Source organism: Rhinolophus sinicus, linkage group LG06 (assembly GCF_036562045.2).
Source record: "Rhinolophus sinicus isolate RSC01 linkage group LG06, ASM3656204v1, whole genome shotgun sequence".
Taxonomy (NCBI): domain Eukaryota; kingdom Metazoa; phylum Chordata; class Mammalia; order Chiroptera; family Rhinolophidae; genus Rhinolophus; species Rhinolophus sinicus.
The window spans coordinates 63,107,924-63,129,111 of NC_133756.1; the positions used below are offsets into that span (position 1 = coordinate 63,107,924).

General features: G+C 43.8%; 2 protein-coding genes across 2 annotated transcripts in view; one reads left to right on the forward strand and one right to left on the reverse strand.

Annotated features, from left to right (window-relative positions):
• The window catches only part of ATXN1 (ataxin 1), a 373,795-nt gene extending 360,488 nt beyond the window's left edge, over positions 1-13,307 (forward strand). Inside the window, exon 7 of the mRNA XM_074335193.1 lies at positions 5,620-13,307. Within this exon, the coding sequence (XP_074191294.1) occupies positions 5,620-6,150 (531 nt within the window). The 3' untranslated portion in view covers positions 6,151-13,307. The remainder of the gene's footprint in view (positions 1-5,619) is intronic.
• A 3,001-nt stretch (positions 13,308-16,308) lies between these two features.
• GMPR (guanosine monophosphate reductase) overlaps positions 16,309-21,188 on the reverse strand; it is a 37,000-nt gene continuing 32,120 nt past the window's right edge. Inside the window, exons 8-9 of the mRNA XM_019742970.2 lie at positions 20,338-20,497; positions 16,309-16,814 (exon numbers count right to left, since the gene is read on the reverse strand). Of these exons, the coding sequence (XP_019598529.2) occupies positions 16,634-16,814; positions 20,338-20,497 (341 nt within the window). The 3' untranslated portion in view covers positions 16,309-16,633. The remainder of the gene's footprint in view (positions 16,815-20,337; positions 20,498-21,188) is intronic.

The window sequence follows — 21,188 nt, forward strand, 5'->3', positions numbered from 1 at the left end:
CATGAATATTTAGGTAGGCTGTTCATGCTACAGACCACCTCACGGTATTTAATTCTAAGACCTGTCTTTGGAGTTTTGAGATGAGGGAGTCATAAAGGGCTTTCCACATGCCCCAAAACAGTATGGTGTATATAATGGGAAGCACATGCCTCTACATCATAGCCTTCGGAATAATCGGCAGTGTTACCTGTTATAAAGGCCTAGAAGACATTTCTTCTTAATGATTCTACAGATACTTGACAGCATGTGAAAGTCTTCAGATCAATTTGTGTATGAGTATACAGTAGTGTTATTCTCAGAGTATGAAATATTGGCTGCTCTGAGGCGTGTGCACAGTATGGCTCCCACACCGAGAAACTGCCACTGGCAGACATTGTACTGTCTGTCAGCAAGGAGACAGACTGTCCAAATTACGGGGTCGTGTAGGAACATGTGAAGCCAAAAAAGGCCAAAGGGCTTCTAGTATTATGAACATCACATGACTTCTGCCAGGTGTTAGGCAGGGATGAGCAAACAGTCTGGTAGAGAGTCTTGAGATATTTACACGTGAGAACTTTGTTTTTGTGATTTGGAAATAAAGCTAAACAATCCCCACTTGAAGTAGGATTTGTTCCTCTGCTCAGCTTGTGGTGTCAGTGGCTCTAAGAGGTTTGGGACAGGATTTTTGAAGCCAGCTCCACGTTGGTCCTCCCATTTGGAATTCAGTGGGCATTCCCATCTGTAACTTATAAGTATGATTGTACATATGTATATGCAAATATAAACGTGTGTGTGTGTAATATAATTGTAATTCTGTAACTGAATATCAGCCTTATTACACACTCATATGGGGAGACTAGAATTGTATGAGTAGATACAAGGCAGACAGTATTTCACAATTTTCTGTACCATGAAACAAATCCATGAGCTCATGCCATTGGATGCTATTTATTTCGAGTAGCATTCACCACTGTTGGGGGTAGTGGGAATGTCAAGTTCATCTCTTTTGGTGGTATTATAATATCTTTGTTCAGAGAGGCAGAGATCAGGAGCATAAGAAAAAGAAAATGGGTTTGGGGGCAAAGAAATGGATTAAATCCCAGTTCAATCAGCTTCTAGCTGTGACATTAAGCAAGTGATTTTTATCTCTCTGAGACTATAGTTCCTTATTTGTAAAGTGAAACAACAGTGCTTTTTTCACTAGTATACTGTCAGCATTAAACGAAATGCTTTTGGTAAAGTTTGTACCTGAGTGTCTGACAGATAGTAAGCACTCAAAAAATTTTAGCTCTCATTGCATTATTAAAATAACCCCAAACTATGAAAAATTCCCCAGATAACATGTACATTTATTTATATGGGCTCATGCTCACACACACACTGGAGTAATAGGCTTCCATATAAATTTAAATTTGCTCTAGTTATTTCTTCTAATAAAAACACATGTCTTCTGTGGAGCAAATAAAGTATATCACTCAAGAAGTGTCTAGAACTAGATCAGTCATAATTATTCAAAGAGATAAAGTACATTAAATGGAAAAGCCACAATCCATGTAAATCACACTAAAAATTACTGCTTTTTTACATTTTGGGAAGTATTTTAATTACTTACGTGTTTGTGTATGTGTGTATAAAATTCAACAGAGCATTTTTAATATTGTATGTAGTCAATATTATTGTGATTTACCATATATCTACCATTTGCATTGCTCTTCTTTCCTCCCTGCATCTACAAACTTCCATCTAATTTCAGTTTTCCTCTACCTAAAGAATACTCTTTAGTATTTTCTTTAGTGTCAATCTCTTGGTGGTGAATTCTCTCAATTACTATCTGACTGAAAGATGTCTGTCTTCATTCTTTGAAGAATATACCACCTATTTGCCTTCATTCTTGAAGGATGTTTTTGCTTGACATAGAATTCTTGGTTGGCACTCTTTTTCTTTAATACTTTCAAGATATTCCATTGTCTTCTTGCTTCCATTATTTTTATTGAGAAGTCTACTATATGATTATTTGTTGCTTATTTGGGGATTATTGCTTATTTGGGGATAATGTATACTTTGTTCTGAAGGCTTTTCAGTATATTTTTTTCCCTGTTTCTGATTTACAGCAGTTAAACTTTGACCTGCCTAGGTGAGAATTTCTTTTTATTTTTCCTGCTTGGGAGTTAGGCCTTCTTGAATCAGTTGCTTATTGTCTCTTAGTTTCAGAAAATTTTTAGCCATTATCTCCTTAAATATTTCTTCTGCACTACAATCTCTCTCCTCCTTGTAGGATTCAAACTGTGTCTGTAAGATCTTCTCAATGTGTCTTCTAGGTGCCTTACCCTCTCCTCTGTATTAGCTATTTTGTCTCTGTGTCTCATCCCGTATAGTTTCTTATAAAGCTCTAATTAAAGAATCCAGTTCACTAATTTCAATCATGTTTATTCTGTTGGAAAATCCATCACATTCTTTATTTTAGTGGATGTATTTTTTGTTGTGTCATTGGAATTAATCCCTGGTCGTTCGCAAAAGATGAAAAGAATTCACAGATGCAGCCTGAAATGAAGAGAACAAGGAACTAAGTTTACTCAAGAAGAAGGAAGCCGGCCTACACGTTGCCAGAGCAGAGGACTGCACCTAACTGTAGGTTAGCTTTTTCTTATATAGGAAAGTGTAGGTAAATTTCCTTATGGCAGGAGAGGTGATGTATAGACTGAGGTCATTTGATTGACATATGTTGGTTATGTAACTAGTTTCTTTCTGCGCATGCTCTTACCCAGAATGCATAGAGAAAAACTCAGAGGGGTGGGAGGCAAGCCTTAATGTTCATTCCATTCTAATTGCATTATAATTAGCCTAGAGTTCAACGAACGGCAGGTTTTGGCAGTTTGCGCATGTGTGAAGAACCAGTTAAAGCCAGTTGGGTCTTATCTCCACTTTTTGTGAGGGTTTAGACATCTTAGATTTATTTCTAGGGGATGAGCTTGGGCAGTTCCTGGGGAGGGGATGCAGGCCTGGGCAGTGCCCCCTCAGGCTCACTTTTATTAACCCTTTTCTGCCTCATCATTTTTTAGCTAGAATGTCCATGGATTTTAAAAAATAGATTCTAGCTCTCTACCAAAATCCTGAAGCTTGTCTTTAATCTCTTTAAATACTGTAAATATAGTCATTTTAAAGTCTATATCTGATGACTGTATATCAGAAGCCCCTGTGGGTCTGTTTCTATTTTCTGTTTCTACTGGGTTTTATTCATGTATTCTGGTCTGCTCATGGACCGCCTTCCCCTTTTTAATTGAATGTCTTTTATTTGAAAAATTGTAGAAATAATTCAAGACTGTAATCCAATTTTAGTGACTAAGATGATTAAAATCTGAGCTTCAGACCTTGAGAGGGTCTGTCTCCTTCTGGTTCACCTTATTACTAGAGTACAGCACTTTGGTGTCACAGCCCAAAAGAGTGGGTTCACCAGAGAGCACCCTCCCTTGGTGTACCCTGAACTCCATTCCCTGCCCTCCCTCCACCCCTATGCTCTTGAAATTACCAAAAGCCCACTTGGTTTCACAGCTGCTCCACTTTGGAATGTGCAAATGCCCTCAGGGGAACTAGCCCCAAGCAACAGGTTCAAATCTCTGGGCCATCACCCTTTCCTGTTCCTGACCCAGTGCTTTTTATACCATCTTATTTTCTGGCTAGTGCCATAGAAATATGTTTTTACATTTTGTCCAGTGTGTGTGCGCATGTGTGTGTGTGTGTGTGTGTGTGTGTGTGTGTGTGTGCCAGAGTATCTAGTTGTCCTCAGAAAGGGGGTTGGTCGAAATTACCTAGTCTACTACTTCTAGAAAAGTCATTGAGAGCCAGCCTGGTGGCTCGAGCGTTGTGTTCCTAAGGCCCAGGACACACCGATTCGATTTCCCACGTGGGCCAGTGAGCTGCACCCTCTACAGCTAAGATTATGAACAACGGCTCTCCCTGGAGCTGGGCTGCCGTGAGCGGCTGACCAATGACAGGCAATCGCCTGGGGGGGGGGGGGGGGCTCATAATACCAGCATGGGCCAGGGAGCTGTGTCCTACACAACTAGACTGAGAAACAACAGCTTGAACCGGAGTGGGGAGGAAGGCGGAAGAAGGTGGGAGAAAAAAAAGAAAAGTTATTGAAAACTGACTTTTTAAAGCTACTTCATTGTTTTTGTTTTTTTCTTGTATAGCATAAAGTTGAAGAAATTAAATTTCTATGAAAATGAAACTATTAAACTTTCAAGTGCATTTCAACCTAATTTAATGGCAATAGTAAGATTTTCAGCAGACAGTTTGCTATTCCCTGCACACATTGTTCCCTTCTTGCCGTATTCACATATCCCTACTTCCAGGAACATCTTTTCCTTGCAACCCTACCTCTACTCCACCCCCATTATTTTTTAAAACTCAGCACAGCGTATCCTCATTGAAGAAGACTTCCTTACTCACCTCTTCTCCAAACTGGTCTATGCCTTTCCTCTCCCCTCCTCCAGCTTAATACTGTGCAAAGTATTAGCACCTCACTCACCACACTGATTGGCAGTTATTATTCATGTGCCTCTTGGCCCACTTGATTGTGAACTTCTTCTTTGGGACCAGAACTGTCTTGTTCAATTTATTTCCTTAGCACAGTGCACAGCACCTACCATGTTTTCCTGAAAATAAGACCGGTCTTATATTAATTTTTGCTCCAAAGGACACATTAGGACTTATGTTCAGGGGATGTCATCCTGAAAAATCATGCTAGGGCTTATTTTCCTGTTAGGTCTTATTTTGGGGGAAACACGGTAGTGACATGGAGAAAATGGCAGCTATTGTAAGGATACTGGGCTTCACCTGCTTTCATTATTTGTTTTTCAAACATGCAGAGACTGATTTGAGTACCTGGGGCGGGACCTTATAAGTGGGTCAAGTTCTTGAGCTCTGTATATCCATTTTACCCTCTCCCAGCCGCGTCCTCCCCTCAAACCTCTCAAAATTCTGCCCATCCTTCAGGGTCCTGGGAAAGCCCTCCCTGCTTTCTCCAGCCCCCACTGATGCTGCTACCCCTAAATTCCTAGAGTCACATTCATTTATCCAATAAATATTAAGTTTCAACCATGTACCCTTTTGGGGGCCAGGGATACAGTGATACTCTCGAATGGCTGCCTCGTGGAGTTCACATACAGTCTAACTCCGATACATACTAGCCCTTTCATACATGAGAAGAGCATTTGTCCAATGCGCTAAGAAAGCACAAGATTGTATCGTGGGCTTGAGTCACCTGCCGAGCCTTGCTCAGCACTGAACGTTAAGCAGATGTTCCGTCATCCTTGGGGGTCAATTGACTTGTTTTAACGGAGACCAGCTATAGAGCTAACAGTCAATAAAATGATATTTTGAATACTGAATGGGCTTTTATACTGGACAGTTTTTTCCCTGGCTTCCACCTAACACCTGTATATGATCAGTACAGGTATAGCAGAAAATTAAAAGCCTCATTTGTGTGTGTTGGTGGAGGAGGTTTGTGGAATTCAGTCTTAAACTGTTTCCATTCAGCTGCTAGACGTACATGTGTGTATGTGTAAAATAAAACCAACATAAAACGTTTTCATTTGTTTCCTCCCTTTTTCCTCCCTCTGTCTCTCACTGTTCCCACAGGTCAGCGTGGAGGTTTTGGTAGAGTATCCTTTTTTTGTGTTTGGACAGGGCTGGTCATCCTGCTGTCCAGAGAGAACCAGCCAGCTCTTTGATTTGCCGTGTTCCAAACTCTCCGTTGGGGATGTCTGCATCTCGCTGACCCTCAAGAACCTGAAGAACGGCTCTGTTAAAAAGGGCCAGCCCGTGGATCCCGCCAGCGTCCTGCTGAAGCACTCAAAGACCGACACCCTGACGGGCAGTAGACACAGGTATGCTGAGCAGGAAAACGGGATCAATCCGGGAAGTGCCCAGATGCTCTCTGAGAACGGCGAACTGAAGTTTCCAGAAAAACTAGGATTGCCTGCCGCGCCCTTGCTCACCAAAACAGAACCCAGCAAGCCCACAACAACCAGGAAGAGGAGGTGGTCTGCGCCAGAGACCCGCAAACTGGAGAAGTCAGAAGACGAGCCACCTTTGACTCTTCCTAAGCCTTCTCTAATTCCTCAGGAGGTTAAGATTTGCATTGAAGGCCGGTCTAATGTAGGCAAGTAGAGGCAGTTTGGGGAAAGGAAATTTGGCCCTCCCTTATCATTTGTATCCAGATTACTGTACTGTAGACTAAATAACACAGTATTTACATGTTATCCTCTTCCTTTAGGTTTCTGTTATAACTTTGTCATTAGAGTTACAGCTGGTGTTGCGCAAGAGACTGGTGCATATGCTTTTTTCCACGAGTGTCTGTCAGTGGGTGTGCAGGGGGCCAGAGCAGGGCCAGTCCAGGCGCCAGGCATCCTGGTGGAAATGAATGTGGCTTCAGAGTGCCTGCCTTTTCTTGCAGCACAGAAGCATCCACTGGGCGCTGACTTCTGCTGGTTTCATGAGAAAGTTCTGTGGGGAGGGAATTGCAGGGGTGCGTGCGTGCAGGGCTTCAGGGGTGCCGCAGTGAGGGAGGGTCTTTTTCTCTCTGCCTCCCTCTGTCTCACTCTCTCTTGCTCTCAGCACAGCATTGGAGGTCCAGAGACACGTCCTCAGGAGGTTCTCACGTGCAAAATAAATATCAGGAACCCAGCTTCAGGGCATCCTAGAAAAGCATCAGACAGCAGATGGAAAGCTAACCGTGTAAAAGAACATTTTTTTTCCTCCAACATATTTTACAATAAAAGCAACTTTTAATCATATAGATATATATTTCCCCCTATGGGGCCTGACTGCACTGATTTTTTTTAAAGAGCAACTGCCACATGCGGGATTTCGTTTCTGCTTCACTAGTGCAGTGATGTCTCCAGGGTGTCTGGGGGGCAGGGCAGCCTCTGTTTGCATCACTCCACGTGGGGGTGGTGGGCAGTGGGGTGGGAGAATGAACACCCACTCTGGTTTCTGTGCAGTGTTAGGAAAACCAATCAGGTTATCGCATTGACTTCGCTCCCAAGAAGTAGACACAAACTGTCCTTCAGAGAGCAGCGGAAGCTCTTCACATTGGGTTTGCAAATTTTTTGTCTTTTAACTCTAGTACTGTTTATAGTTCATGACTATGGACAACTCGGGTGCCACTTTTTTCAGATTCCAGTGTGACGTGAGGAATTAGATTTTGAAGATGAGCATATATATTACTATCTCTAAGCACTTAAAATGCTGTTCACACTTTATTACCAAGCATCTTGGTCTATCATTCAACAAGTACTGTATCTCACTTTAAAGTCTTTGGGAAGAAAAACAAAAAACTAAGTTGCTTTCTTTTTTCAACACTGTAACTACATTTCAGCTCTGCAGAGTTTCTCACCTCAAGATATTGAAAGTTTCAATGTGGTTTAAAAGGATGAATGTGAATTATGAACTAGTATGTGACCATGAATGACCACCAAGTACAGCCTGACAGAAGGGCACTTTTCACTTTGATGTTTGAGAAAGAATTAAAGGCATATGCAGAGCTGGCAGAGAAACTGAGAGAAAAGGGGTGGAAAAAAAGAATACTCATTTTTGTCCAGTGTTTTTCTTTTTAAGATGAACTTTTAAAGAACCTTGCGATTTGCACATCTTGAGTTTATAATTTGTGTGATATTCCTGCAGTTTTTATCCAATAACATTGTGGGAAAGGTTTGGGGGACTGAACGAGCATCAATAAATGTAGCAAATTTACTTTCTAACCTGCCTATATTCTAGGCCGTTTTATAAGATTATGTTCCTTTCAAAATTCATTTTGGTCTTTCTACCACATCTGTCACAAAAACCAGGTCTTAGCAGGACAACTCTGAGAATTTTCTTCAGATTCATTGAGAGAGTTTTCCATAAAGACATTTATATATGTGAGCAAGTTTTTTAAAAAAATTACTTTATTACTGTTGTTATTAATATTGTTTTCAGAATGACTTTTTTTTTTTTTCCATCTGAAATCAAATCAAGATTTAATGTTTGGTACAAACCCAGAAAGTGTGTTTCATAATTTAAACCTTTCATTCCCAGAGATCTGAAATATTGTTTGTGGGTTTTGGGTTTGCATTTTAAAGTGCTTGAAAAAAATAAAAAAGTTTTATAAGTAGGGAGAAATTTTTAAATATTCTTACTTGGAATGGCTGCAACTAGTCTGAAAAAATGCTTAAACTGATTCTTCTTTTACCATTGAAAATAGTACTTCTAAATTTAAAAAGAAATTCTAAGGTCAACCCACATTTTCGCTACCTAGTTAGTATTCCTTCACATTTAGTTCTCACCAGAACTAATGATTTTTATAAACCATTTTCTGGGATGTACCAAAAACATTTGAATAGATTTAACATAACTAGAACCGGTCCTTTACTTTCTTCGAAATTCATTACCCTCTCAGCATGCTAGCAGAGAGCTGGGTGGGCCCATTCTTGCAATCGTAATGCTTATTTAGTGCTGTATTTTTGTAAGCGTTTCTGTTCCGAGAACTTGCTTAATCTTCCATATATTCTGCTCAGGGCACGTGCAGTTATGAGGTTTTGTTGTTGTTTTATAACCTTTGATGGTAAGAGGAATATGGGGCTGCCCTGTCAACTGTGTCCTCCTTTGTACCGCTCCTGACAGCCACTCATGTGGACTCAGAAAAACACACACAACCTTTTGGCTTCCTTCACGTATTGAACTAACACCAACTCTGAAATGGGAAAACATACATGGTTTGGAGCAATAGGAACATTATCATCACTTTTGTGCTTGTATTTCAGGTATAGGAACTCTAAGAGAATTGGTTCTTTCTAATGTCCCATTTCATTCTCTTGCTTTTTCAGCATGTGCAATACTTTCCGTGCCAATAGAGTTTGATTGGTGTGCTCTAGTTAAAACTCGTGCCCTTTCGGCTTTTTCCTCGTCGGGAGGGAACGAGCCAGGAAGGGGAGAGCCTCCCTCTGCAAGCTACCCCCTGCTGCTGTGGATTCTGAGTGCTGGGTGGGAGCCTGCAGGAGCCCCAGGTGTCTGTCACCATGTAGCAGAAAGAGCAAAAGCAAAGGAGATCTAAGGGATGAGCTGCAGTTCCCCATCACCTCAAGGAATAGGGAAGGTGGAGTGTGGAGAGGAAGGAGGCAGAGTCATTTCTAAGGCACACTCTGGAGCAATAGAGCCAGGATCAACCCATTTTCCATGCTCTTTTCTGCGAGTGGGCAGGCCCCTCCTCAGGTCTGTGACCTTGAGACATTGAGCTGTGCCTCTGGGCCTGGGTAAGGAAGTGCATGCAGGAAGTGCATGCACTCCAAGCTTGCCAGCCAGTGGCTGTGGAGAGGGCTACCTGCAAACACTGGTCACCACTCTGTGGCAGCTTTCTCTTCAAATAGGAAGAACATCCAGGGGACAGGGAACCTCCTCATGTTTGCAGTCATTGGCAAGCCTGAGGTTCCCAGAGCAGCCTTGGTCACCATTCCTGGGTAGCAAACCTAACAATGACAGGCGTAGAAATTCTTCGGTGCCCTGCAGCTTACGAGGATCAGCCATGTGCCTCTGTACTATGTCCACTTTGCAATATTTACTGACAGCCGTCTTTAGTTCTCTCTTTCCTGTTCTCCATTTTTAAACTAATAACAGCAGGCCTTTTGCGTTTACAATGGAACACAATCACCAAGAAATTAGCCAGGGTGAAAAGAAAAAAATAAGAAGAAACCAACAAACAAGAACCTCTCTATAGGGATTTCTAAATATATAAAATGACTGTTCCTTAGAATGTTTAACTTAACAATTATTTCAGTTTGGGCCACATTCAGGAGAGGGAGATAAAGAGATGGGTGCCACTTACCTCAAATCTTTTAAAATGGAAATCCAAATTGCATTTTCATTTGGACTTTCAGGATCATTTTCTATGTCGGTCAATTTTTTTGTTTTCCCCAACTCGCCCAGTTTGGTTTGGGATGATTTGATTCTTTTTTTTCTTTTTTGTAACTGTTGTTGTTGATCCCACTTCTAACTCTGAATTGTAACCCTGTATGTTTTTTGTTAGGTGAGTGTGTTGGGTTTTTTCCCCCAGCAGGAAGTGGCAGTATCTTCCTTCTCCCCTACAAGGAACTCTGCGGAACCTTTCACACCTCTTACTCAGGGATGGGGCTGGCGTGTGTGTGGTACACTGATGTGTCCAGAAGCAGCACTTTGACTGCTCTGGAGTAGGGTTGTACAACTTCAAGGAATGTTTGGATTTCCTGTGTCTTGTGGATTACTCCTTAGATACTGCATAGATTGCAATATAATGCTGCATGTTCACGATGAACAGTAGCTCCTAGTAATCATAAAATCCACTCTTTGCACATAGTTTGATCTTTACTGAAATATGTTGCCAAAATTTATTTTTGTTGTTGTAGCTTTGGAATTTGTTTGTTTGTTTCTTAAGGAAACAATTGACAATACCCTTTAACATCTGTGACTACTAAGGAAACCTATTTCTTTCATAGAATGAAAAATCTCAAATGCTATTGAAGACACTAATACCATGCTATTTCAGATTTGGGTGAAGAAGCAGAGCTCTTGGGACAGAAGGCCAGGCTTTGTGAGCTGTGCTGGTCGTCATGGCTACTGTTTCATGAACCGCAAGCAGCTCAACAAACTGTGGTCTGTTCTCTCCTAAAACCCTTTGCGCTTATTTCCCAGTCACCCGTGATGATTCCAGGTGAAAAAGGGCCAGCCGTCTCCGTGGCCCAATCCAGCTTCTTCGGTGGTGATATGAAAGAAAAGGGAATTGTTTTTTGTTTGTTTGTTTTTTTAAGTGGAGGCCTTTGCTTCCACGTTTATGTTTTCAACCCAGAATTTCTGAAATAGAGAATTTTAAGACAACATCAAGTAATAAAGACACAGAGAATATACTTTTTTATAAAGCACATGCATATGCTATTGTGTTGGGTTGGTTTCCTCTCTTTTCCACGGACAGTGTTGTGTTTGTTGATAGGGAAACTCCAAACAATTTGCACACCTCTACTCTGGAGCTGAGATTTCTTACATAGATGACCTCGCTTCAAATATGTTACCTTACTGATAGGATCTTTTCTTGTAGCACTAGACCTTGTGGGGATTTTCTTTTCTTTTTTTTTTTTTTTAAATGTACACCTAATTTGAGAAGCTGAAGAAAAAATTTTTTGAAGCACTCACTTTGAGGAGTACAGGTAATGTTTTTAAAAATTGCACAAAAGAAAAATGAATGTCGAAATGATTCATTCAGTGTTTGAAAGATATGGATCTGTTGAAACAATGAGTTTCATACCTTGTTTGTAAAAAAAGAAAAAGCATAAAGGTTGAAAGTTACATGTGGTTTTTTTTTGTTTTTCTTTTTGTATATAGAAATTTGTCATGTCTAAATGATCAGATTTGTATGGTTATGGCCTGGAAGAATTACTACGTAAAAGGCTCTTAAACTATACCTATGCTTCCTTTATGTTTATGTCACATAGAGCCCTCTTCTGAGGAAGGGCAACTCTGTATTCTGCAATTTGAGAATACTGTTCATTCCTATGCTGAAAGTACTTCTCTGAGCTCCCTTCTTAGTTTAAACTCGTAAGCCATTGCAACTCCTTTTTCTTCAGAGATGATGTTTGACATTTTCAGCACTTCCTGTTCCAATAAACCCAAAGAATATAATCCTGAACAAGAAGTGTTTGTAACAAGGGATCCTAGCTACCAATAAAACAGGACTCATTATGAAGACAAAAAAAAATATGTTCAGCCTTCTTCCCCCCCATACACACACCTCATTTAAATGGGGGGTAAAACATGGATTTCAATTGAAATGCCTCATTTTACTTTAGTTTTAATTTTTTCTTTAATATCGAGGCCAAAATAAATGTGAGGCAACTTCTCAGAAGCGTTATAGTCTGTCCAAAAATCAAGCCAGCCAGCGGATACTGGACGGCTGTGGGCTATTGAGCAAACCCACCAACAATTCTTAAATCCAGACTCTCCAGCTTCTCCCTTACTGTTAAATGCAATGTTTCTGGTAGCTGACATTCACCTGTACAATGGCGGGAGGGAACAGTGGCTTCGGTTTTTCACGTCCTCTTGACTTGCATACAAACGGTTCAGCTGTATTAAAATTAAGTGCATTTGGCCAATAGGTAGTATCTATACAATAACAGTCTCTAAGAATTTCCATAACTTTTCTTGGCTGAAAGGATTCAAGTCTTCCACTGCAGATAATTGGAGACTTCGCCCAAGTTTTCTTTCCCTTTAGTTTGTTCATTTGCTGTCTGGATGGCAATGAGCCTGTCTCCTTTTCCATGGCCAGTCTGAAGGCCTCCGTTGGAAGCGTTGTTTACAGTAATCTTTGCTGAAATAACATACTGTCCTCTGGAAAATCAGGTCTGAGGTGACACTAGCTTAGAGCCGTTGTCTTTTAAGAGCAGTTACCAAGAAGTCAGATGTGCAGGTTTCCTCCGGTTCTCACACGAACCAACTACTCTTATTATCTGGTCAAAGAGTGGAGTAAATTCTAGTCAGTGAACAATAAACTTGATACCTGTGCATTCGGTTCTGTGAATACCGCCCTTTTGGCCTTTTGTGGAGGTTTCTTCCTCCCCAGCCATCACTGCTCACCTATAAACCCAAATGAGTGTCAGCTGAAGGGAGGTTTCAGTAGAGCCCTGCTAGTATTCATGGTGGCCTTTAGTTAAAACAGAGTCCTGATTTCTAGCTAGTGGGATCCGGGCCCCAGAGCCATCTCTGAGATCCGTACCTATGGATGTTTTAATAGATCATTACCCACCAAAACTTCCAAGCGTGTGCCTCCCACCGGCCAAGGGAAAAGAGACACCAGAATTGAGGGCGCTATCAGACTGACATGGCCAGTACAGAGGAGAAAGAGGGAAGGAGTGATGTTTTGCACCTTATTGAAAAGAAAATATTAAGTGCATACATAGTTAAGAGCTTTTATTGTGACAGGAGAACTTTTTTCCATGTGCGTGCACACTCTCTGTAATTCCAGTGTAAAATATTGTACTTGCACTAGCTTTTTTAAAACAAATATTAAAAAATGGAAGAATTCATATTCTATTTTCTAATCGTGGTGTGTCTATTTGTAGGATACACTCGAGTCTGTTTATTGAATTTTATGGTCCCTTTCTTTGATGGTGCTTGCAGGTTTTCTAGGTAGAAATTATTTCATTATAATAAAACAATGTTTGATTCAAAATTTGAACAAAATTGTTTTAAATAAATTGTCTGTATACCAGTACAAGTTTATTGTTTCAGTATACTCGTACTAATAAAATAACAGTGCCAATTGCAAATGTGTCTGTCCTTGCCTTGTGTCAGGTCCTTGAAGAAAGATGAGGCTGAGAAAATGCTGGGAATTCTTCCTTCTTTACCCTCACTGTGATCACTGGGTAGGTTTTGGGGGGTGACATAGGCATTGCCTTTACTACTACTCATTTTTTCTGTGGGGGTGGGGAAGATAGGTCATGATCAGGTGCTGAGATAAAAGGCACATTTCGACATCGGATGTCTTGCCTCATTCAGTTTGTTTACGTCTCCTATCTGAACACTGCTGCTTACAAGAGCTATGTTTCTCAACAGCATTTGGCAGCTTCATGGGCTCATGGAGTATTATCGATACATTCAGTAGTTTTGCTGCAAACACATTAGTGGTCTGAAGGCAGAAAGTTCACTCCTGTTTCCTGTAGTTGGTGCCGGTTAGAAACTCAACGAGCACGGGGTCACTCAGCAGGCGGAGGGGCCTGGTTGTCTCAAAAACACTGCACCCAGCTTTGCACTGTACCATCTCAGAAAGATGGGGCTTAGCAGTTGCCCCAGAAAGTAATTCTTCAAGGACCCGTGACTTTCAGTGACCTCCCCTGCCATCACCTGCGCGTGTGGCTAGCAAATCCTTGCAGCTGTAAGGTCTGCAGAGGTGGAAGAGAACTCTCCACATTCAATTAGCCGAGGGAGGAAAGGGTAACTCTTATCATTTTACTGTCTTCCTGGTTAAGTGTTTGGGGACATCTCACCAGGACTCTCCTCTCAGGACTCATGAGCTGAGGCCTTGACACATTGTGAATGTCAGTGTGTGATAGAACATGCACCTAACCAGCGGTGACTCGCTGACCTGGCAGCCTGGACAGGAAGGGCTGCCCATGTCCCCTCTTCCTCCAGAGCAGTTTGGGTGGACACGCTACATGCCAGGGGCAAGTGTGGGGCAGCAGTCTGAATCACTGCCTTCCTTGTCTTGTTTTAGCATTAGATGCTAATGGTTCTGACAAGTTTGGGGTCCAATGGCTGTGAGACTTCACCTGAACTAAACATTGATTAGGGGGAAAAACCTTTGCTTCACTTGCTGCAGTGAGGCGGGCTTTGAAACCATTAAGAGCACAGCAGGAGCTGCAAGGTGAATGGCATCTGGTTCCCAGGCTCTCCCTCCCTCCCCGCCCACCCACTGCTTCCCTGGATGGCCTGCAAATGGGCAGCTATCTGTGTGTCCCGGATGACACCTGGTCTGAGAGCTGCTCTGGTGCGAGCTCCCCCAGCCCCATTCCAATCGGAGGCAGAGGTGAACTGGCTACGGACAAGGGGTGATGGAGCCTTAGAAGTGCTGCTGTTTGGGAAGCCTCTGCTTCAAAATGATCCTGACGAGTTTGTGGCTTTTTCAGTAACTCACTTTTCACTTCCCTAAAAACTGGATGGGCGAGGGACCTGCCTTCCGGTTTGTGGAAACAAAGAGCTAGTGTGCAAAGTCTTTGCACACGACAGAAAACAAGCACACATCACTGCAGAGAGAGGCCCCAAAGGGCCCATACTGGGCTGCCCCCTCCCTGAACACTCTGGGTGTAGCACAGGAGCCCCGCCTGAGAGGGGACACTGGTCAGTCCCTTACTACTGACCACGGCTGCTGGTCCATTTTAAATGGATTTCTTTAGGTCCTCCTTCCTTTCACCTCTCTGCCTCATTTTGCAATAAAGAAACTCATAAAACTAACAAACGTAAGGGCTTGAGTGTCCAACACATCTTCCACAGGACAGCATGGGCCCGCCCCTCACTCAGGCAGCAAACAGAAAAGGTGGGGTGCCTCCAGCACATCTTGCTCTGTGTTAAGCATCCTCTTGACCCTCATATGGCAAAGGTGTAGCCATTCATGTTCCTACAAGAATTACTCTTAATGGATTTGGGGGGCAAGGTGTTACAACAGAGTTCAAGTTGCTGAATGTGTAAATGTATTTCCTGTAACACCGGAAGTGGATCTCTGCTTTCCCGGAACGGGATGATTCGGTTGGAGTCGTCACATGCTGTCAGTCACCATGAACATTAGACAATTAATTCGCCCTCATCCAGTAGGACCGTGTGGTCCTTCCCGACTCCAGGACCATCACTTGCCTTTTCAAAGAAAATGTACTCCTGTGCCTGCTTCTTTAGCCTTCTTTAGAAGTAAACACAGTGAAAAAACATCCTGGCCTGCATACACTTTCCGGTCCTATTACTCAAGTAATGCTTCCAAAAGTAGCCAGGCGTCATCTATCCATCCATGTTCACTGTTTAAACAAATGCCACGGTGGACTGCTTAGGACCTCTGCCACAGCCATGGGTCTTTTCTCCGAGAGAACGCCACGGTTACCAGTCAATGGATTGACGGTTGTCCCAGAGGACCGTGTGCTCCTTCCGTCAGAGTATTAATCGCCGTATCAAGGGAACGGTTCTAACTCCTATTTTAAACCAATGCCATGAGGAAGCTACAGGTCAAGGTTTTTGCTGGGTTTTTTTCAGTGGGACTCTATACCTGCTAATTTTTGGTGGAGAACCTTTCAATAAAACATCCTGTGGAATTTCCAAATAATATATAATCTCTTTAAGAGACAGGCCAGCCTGACAAGTTGGGACTGAAAAGGGAAGGGGAAGAGATGGAGGAAACAAAACTACGTGAAAAACCAGGATAAGGATTGCTTCCCAGGAGCACCAAACTGGTAAAGATGGATGACCTGTTCCCAAAAGGCACATGTAACAAAGATGGTGAAAACACGTCACCACACCTTATATCTGTGGGGAAACCAATTTTTCAAGTTGTGGGTCCAGCCACTTGTTTTTGTTCTTTTCCATTAAATAGAAGCTGGAGGAAGTGGATGCCAGTTACTCTGACTGTGGCCTGTCCAGTCAATCCTCCCCTCCCTGCCCCTCCCCCCTGAAGGTGCCTTGACTCAGAGCCAAGAGGGGCTCACCACTAGCACGTCTGGGAAGAAGGTCTAAAAGCCCCAGCTTCCTCAACAACTCGGTTCCTGAAAATGCAAACTCCAGCACTCAAGCATGTCTTAAGATAACAGCATTATATTAAAGTGAAACCATTTTCTTTTAAAAAAAAAAGAAAAGAAAAAGGTGAGAGTGTTAGTTTTAACAATGAGGTTATGAGTTCCGGGCAGCTGGGCTCTGACAACTGATCCTATCAGTGCCCTGCTTCTGTCCCCCCGAAAGGCACTAGGGGGAGCCCCAAAGCCTCCAGGTGGCAGGAAGAGGAGGAGGCAGCATTCCACCATTCAGGAGCAGCCGGAAGCTTGGATGTAACAGAAGGAAGGAAATGGGAAAGCAGCTGTGTGTGGAAGCTTCCATGAGCGGGACCGTCACCTCATCCACAAGGTTAGCTGAACAGGGTGCTGTGCTGTTGGGTCACGCGGATGAACGTCGTCCTCCTGCTAAGCTCTTTGAGTTTGGCGGCCCCCACATAGGTACAGGTAGACCGCAGTCCCCCGAGAATATCCAGGATCGTGTTTTCTACATCCCCTTTGTAAGGCACTTCCACAGTCTTGCCCTCAGAGGCTCTGGAAGAAAAAGGAAGTTTTTCTTTTCAGCTGGTTCTTTTTCCTTGTTCCCCTAAGCTTTAGCACCTTAAGCAGCCCCAGGGCACTCAGGTAGCGGGATGCCACCATGACCCCATGCCCACACTGCTCCAAATGCCAAGCGGATCGTGCCAGCATCTCAGATGAACACGTTGCTCCCACCCACATGCATGACCTCACTGCTGCTCCTCAGAGTACCCGGGAAAGGAGTCCTGTCAGTAACACCGGATGAAGCCGCAGGCCCATACCCTCCTGCACAAAGACCTTCTTCTCAGCAACCCGCCTCCACTCTGCCCCTAACAGAAACCCACTCCACCTTAAAATCCGTACACCAGGCTCCAACTCACCCAGAGCCCAAACGCCAAAGGGAAAGGAGAACAGAGCTGGCGGATTTCCTCTTGAACACCCCCTGCCACCGCCTCTCCTGCTTGCCCTCCCCGACCAACAACAAAAAAAGCCTGGAGCTTCACCCTCCTGCATGCCAGCTCTCTGATCAGACACTGAGCTGTCTTCAAAGGGGATAATCAAGAGGAGGAGGCGGACACCAAAAAATGAACAACTCAAACCCTACCAGGTTACGTGGGAACCTCCAACAGGAAGATAATGTGCCCCTCTAACGGCCTGTCTTTCCAGGGGGAGGGGCTGTGTTGGGTACGTTCCCCCAGCACACTCCTTTCACTCACACGTCACTACACCTATCGTCCTGGGCATGGGGGGTCCCAGAAAGGTGGAACCAGAGTAGAACTACAGACTTTCTTGGCACTGGAGGCTCTAGGGCTGTGGTTCACATCTTTCCCCTTTTCAGAGGAACATTTAGCAATTCAGAACGTCTGGCATATGGCACAAAACTGACCAATATCTAAGTGTCCTTGCTGAGCCATTGTCCCACTCTTCATAAGGCCACCACGTAACACTGTTTGACTCCACATGTCAGGTCTCCTTTATACAAAATAGAGATACTGTCCAGGCTTGCCTTTGGAGGGACATCACAAGAAGGAGACCTCCAATCTATGTGAAACTCTAGCCCTCATCTAAGGGCCAATGTGGAAACTGTAGCGATTAACCAAATTCTGGAACTTTCACTAGCTGGTCTCTTCAACCGGAAAAATAGCATCTCTTGATTAGAAACTTATTAGTTAGAATTTCAAAAGGGTATTAACTCTTATACACTGAAATCTACATGTACAAGACGACCCGTGGGTGAAATCTAGCTGTTTAAACCATCAGCTAGAGCAAGGACTGGCTGAGGGGCTGGCTTGGAGCCCCGAAATCATGAAGCAAGTCACTGGTCACACGCAAGATGGTTCATGTCACCGCACTCTGTGACCAGAGACCAAATCTATGCACTGCATATGACTGTCCTTTCATTTTCTTACGTTCGGGCATTGCCCCCAGACTTACTGGAAATTATCCAGATTCTCACCATTGCTTCTCTGCTAAGTGTACCTTTTATAAGTCATTTACTTTGGATGTTCAAGTCTTCTCATCTGTAAAATGAAAGTTCTTTGATCTGTCTCCCACTGACAACGAGATAACTAAATGGTTAATGATTGGGAAGGAACTAGCAAAGCATAAATAACTGCCTTAATCGAATATAATCAAATAAGAGGACTGTCCTCGTGAGATAATGGTGACGAGGCTGCAAACTGACAGGGAAAGAGAAGGAAGGAGGGAGGGAGGCTAGAAGGGAGAGAGGCAGAGAGAGAGAGACAGGGAGAATGGATGCAGCCTCACGGTACCTTTGAATTAAGGTTCTAATTCCTTCAACACTTCCCTTCCTGGCCTAAGATTCGAATCCACTTCCAGAAGTGAGTCTTGACACTCCTGAATATTTTATTTCCTTTATGTCTAGACCTTGCTGCAGTTACAGGAGAGCATTTTTCATTCGGCCCCTTGGCTTCTGTTTGAGCTAGCGGCTAGTCTGGCCTTCCCTATCTGCTTTTCTTAGAACACAACACAGATGTAACAGCTGGAGGGCCAAAAAATGTACTCCAGGCAAAGTATCTAGCTGCTGCTGAATCACAATGGCTCCACTTACATCCAGTAGCTAGGAGACCCTGCACAGGGCCCGGGATGGTGACGATGGTAAAGCATTGAACTTCTTGGCCAGAGTTCCAGGTTAGCACTGAGGTGGTAATCCTCTCCTCCCCCCTCCCCCCTCTTCCATCCATTACCACATGGGAGATAGAGCGTCTTCTGAGGCTGCATGGGAAGCACTGTCCCCTTGTTTTGACTGCCTGAAGTTGTCAGGGTGAAGGTCTAAATGGAGTCCCCTACTCCTCTTTCCCACCCTGGCTTCCCCACACTATCATCATTTTTATTGAGGTTCCCTCCAAAAGAGTAAAAGACTAGAGAGAATGAGGGTTGAAGTCAGTCCCCCAGTACCTCACTGAAGAACAGAGGTCTGGGAGAGCACCCCACACCACCCGGCCACCCGACCGCCTGTAAACCTCAGGGGAGCTCTGGGATTTGGGGGATTTTTTTTTACCTCTAGTTTGGTTTGAACCTTATATAATGCATCTGAATCCCATGTCCCCAAAATAAGCTTTTAGGTGTAGAAGTAATGGAAGGAAACGGAGGGTGTGAGCCAGGGCGGACTTGGGTTTCCATCCCAGTGCCTAAGACTTCCTGGAGAAAAGCCACCAGCCCACTCACAGCGCACTTCTTTCTGAGGTGGCCAGACCTTCGGTCCTGTCCACTCTGTAGCCTGGCACCACGGCTGACCCCAGTGAGAAGCACCAGCAGGCTGTCCGGAGCAGGGCAGGGCAGTGGGTATATTCTGTCACAAGGTTCTTAAAATACACATGCACACAATGAAGATGGGAGTGAAATAAAGGCCAGGTTATCTTTGGGGATGATGGATTTAAAACAATAAATAAATAAGCAGAACATCCCTCCTGCAGTGAGTGACACAATTAAATGGCCACAAATGCTGCCTGTGTCAATTGTCAGAGCGTAGAAGCAGGTGAGAGTCTTGGGTGAGCTATTGGAGGTGAAACATGGCGTTCTTTAAGAAAGGCCTGACCTCCATGCAGTGGTCCAGGTCACACCTGCTTCCTGCGCAATGGGAGACCCATGCTTCAACAGCCCTTGCAGCCTGATCTCGCCCCAGGCCAGAGATTAGAGGTCACTGGGATGGTGCAGCAAAGGCTCCCAGCAGGACAAGGAGATAATACCCCTGCCCACCCCTTGGAAGTCTGCAGTGTCACCTCCAGGACTGGCTGAGCAGGAGTCACACCAACTCACACATACCGCTGCTCACATGTCCAACCATCCCAAAACACTTCTGCTCTGCACTGCCTTTTGAGGGCCCCAGACACTGCAAATGCTGGATGGGTAAAAACTGTGGCTATCTAAAAAGAGGCAAGATAGGTATTCTAGCTCCTTCCCGCAGTACTTTAAACAGAATTGATATTCTCTGAGACCTACTTCTAACCCATCTCTGTAAAGAAGCAGGAGAAATGTGAGTCCTCACCAAATGCAAAGCCTTGGCTCTGCCCCTTACCTGTATTCGGCTACGCCTCCCACGTGCTTCTTCATCGCTGTTTCGGAGCTCATGCCGTAGAAGAGCTTGAGCTTCTGCCCGTTCCTCTCGATCAGTTCTCCAGCACACTCCGTATGGCCCGAAAACATCCCTCCCAGCATGACAAAATCTGCTCCGCCTCCTGAACTCCAACCATGGGGACAAAAGGAAAGCAGCAGAGAAAAGAGCTCAGAAAAGATCCGCCCTGGAAAGATCCAAGTGCTGTTCCCAACTCACCCTCTTTCTAGCTATAATTAAGAGAAAAGCTCAACCTCTCCCCTTTTGAGAAAAGTTAAGAAGGTTCCCCTGACAGGGAGAGGGGCACTGAATACTCAGGAAACAAATGCAGCCGACTGAAGCTTGCTGGCGAATACCCTGGACGATCCTTACTGGTTGTGAACGACCAACTTTCAGAGGTCTGACTCATTTAGAATCAGAGAAACATTAAGAATTGACGGCAGCTTAGACTGCACGTTGTCCAATCTCATACTTAATTCAGTAACTCCTCTACAGCACCCTCATCCGGCATCTGGTCTACCTTAAGCTCTCAGCATCTCTCATTCTGTTTGTGTAGATCATGAAAGGACCTCAGAACAGACCAGACCGAATGTCCCAACACTAGAGATTGGACATGAAGGAGAGAAACCTGTACATACGCGTGTATATATCATGTATACGCTACCTACACCTCTGTTGTGATAAATATTTGACTTCCAGAGTAAATAATATCCCCTATTAATCAGCAAATAACATGGAACTTCCAGGACAGGTGCACAGGGGACTGAAGTTGCCTTTGTAGTCTATGTTGGAACAAGACCAGAACAGCTGGAACA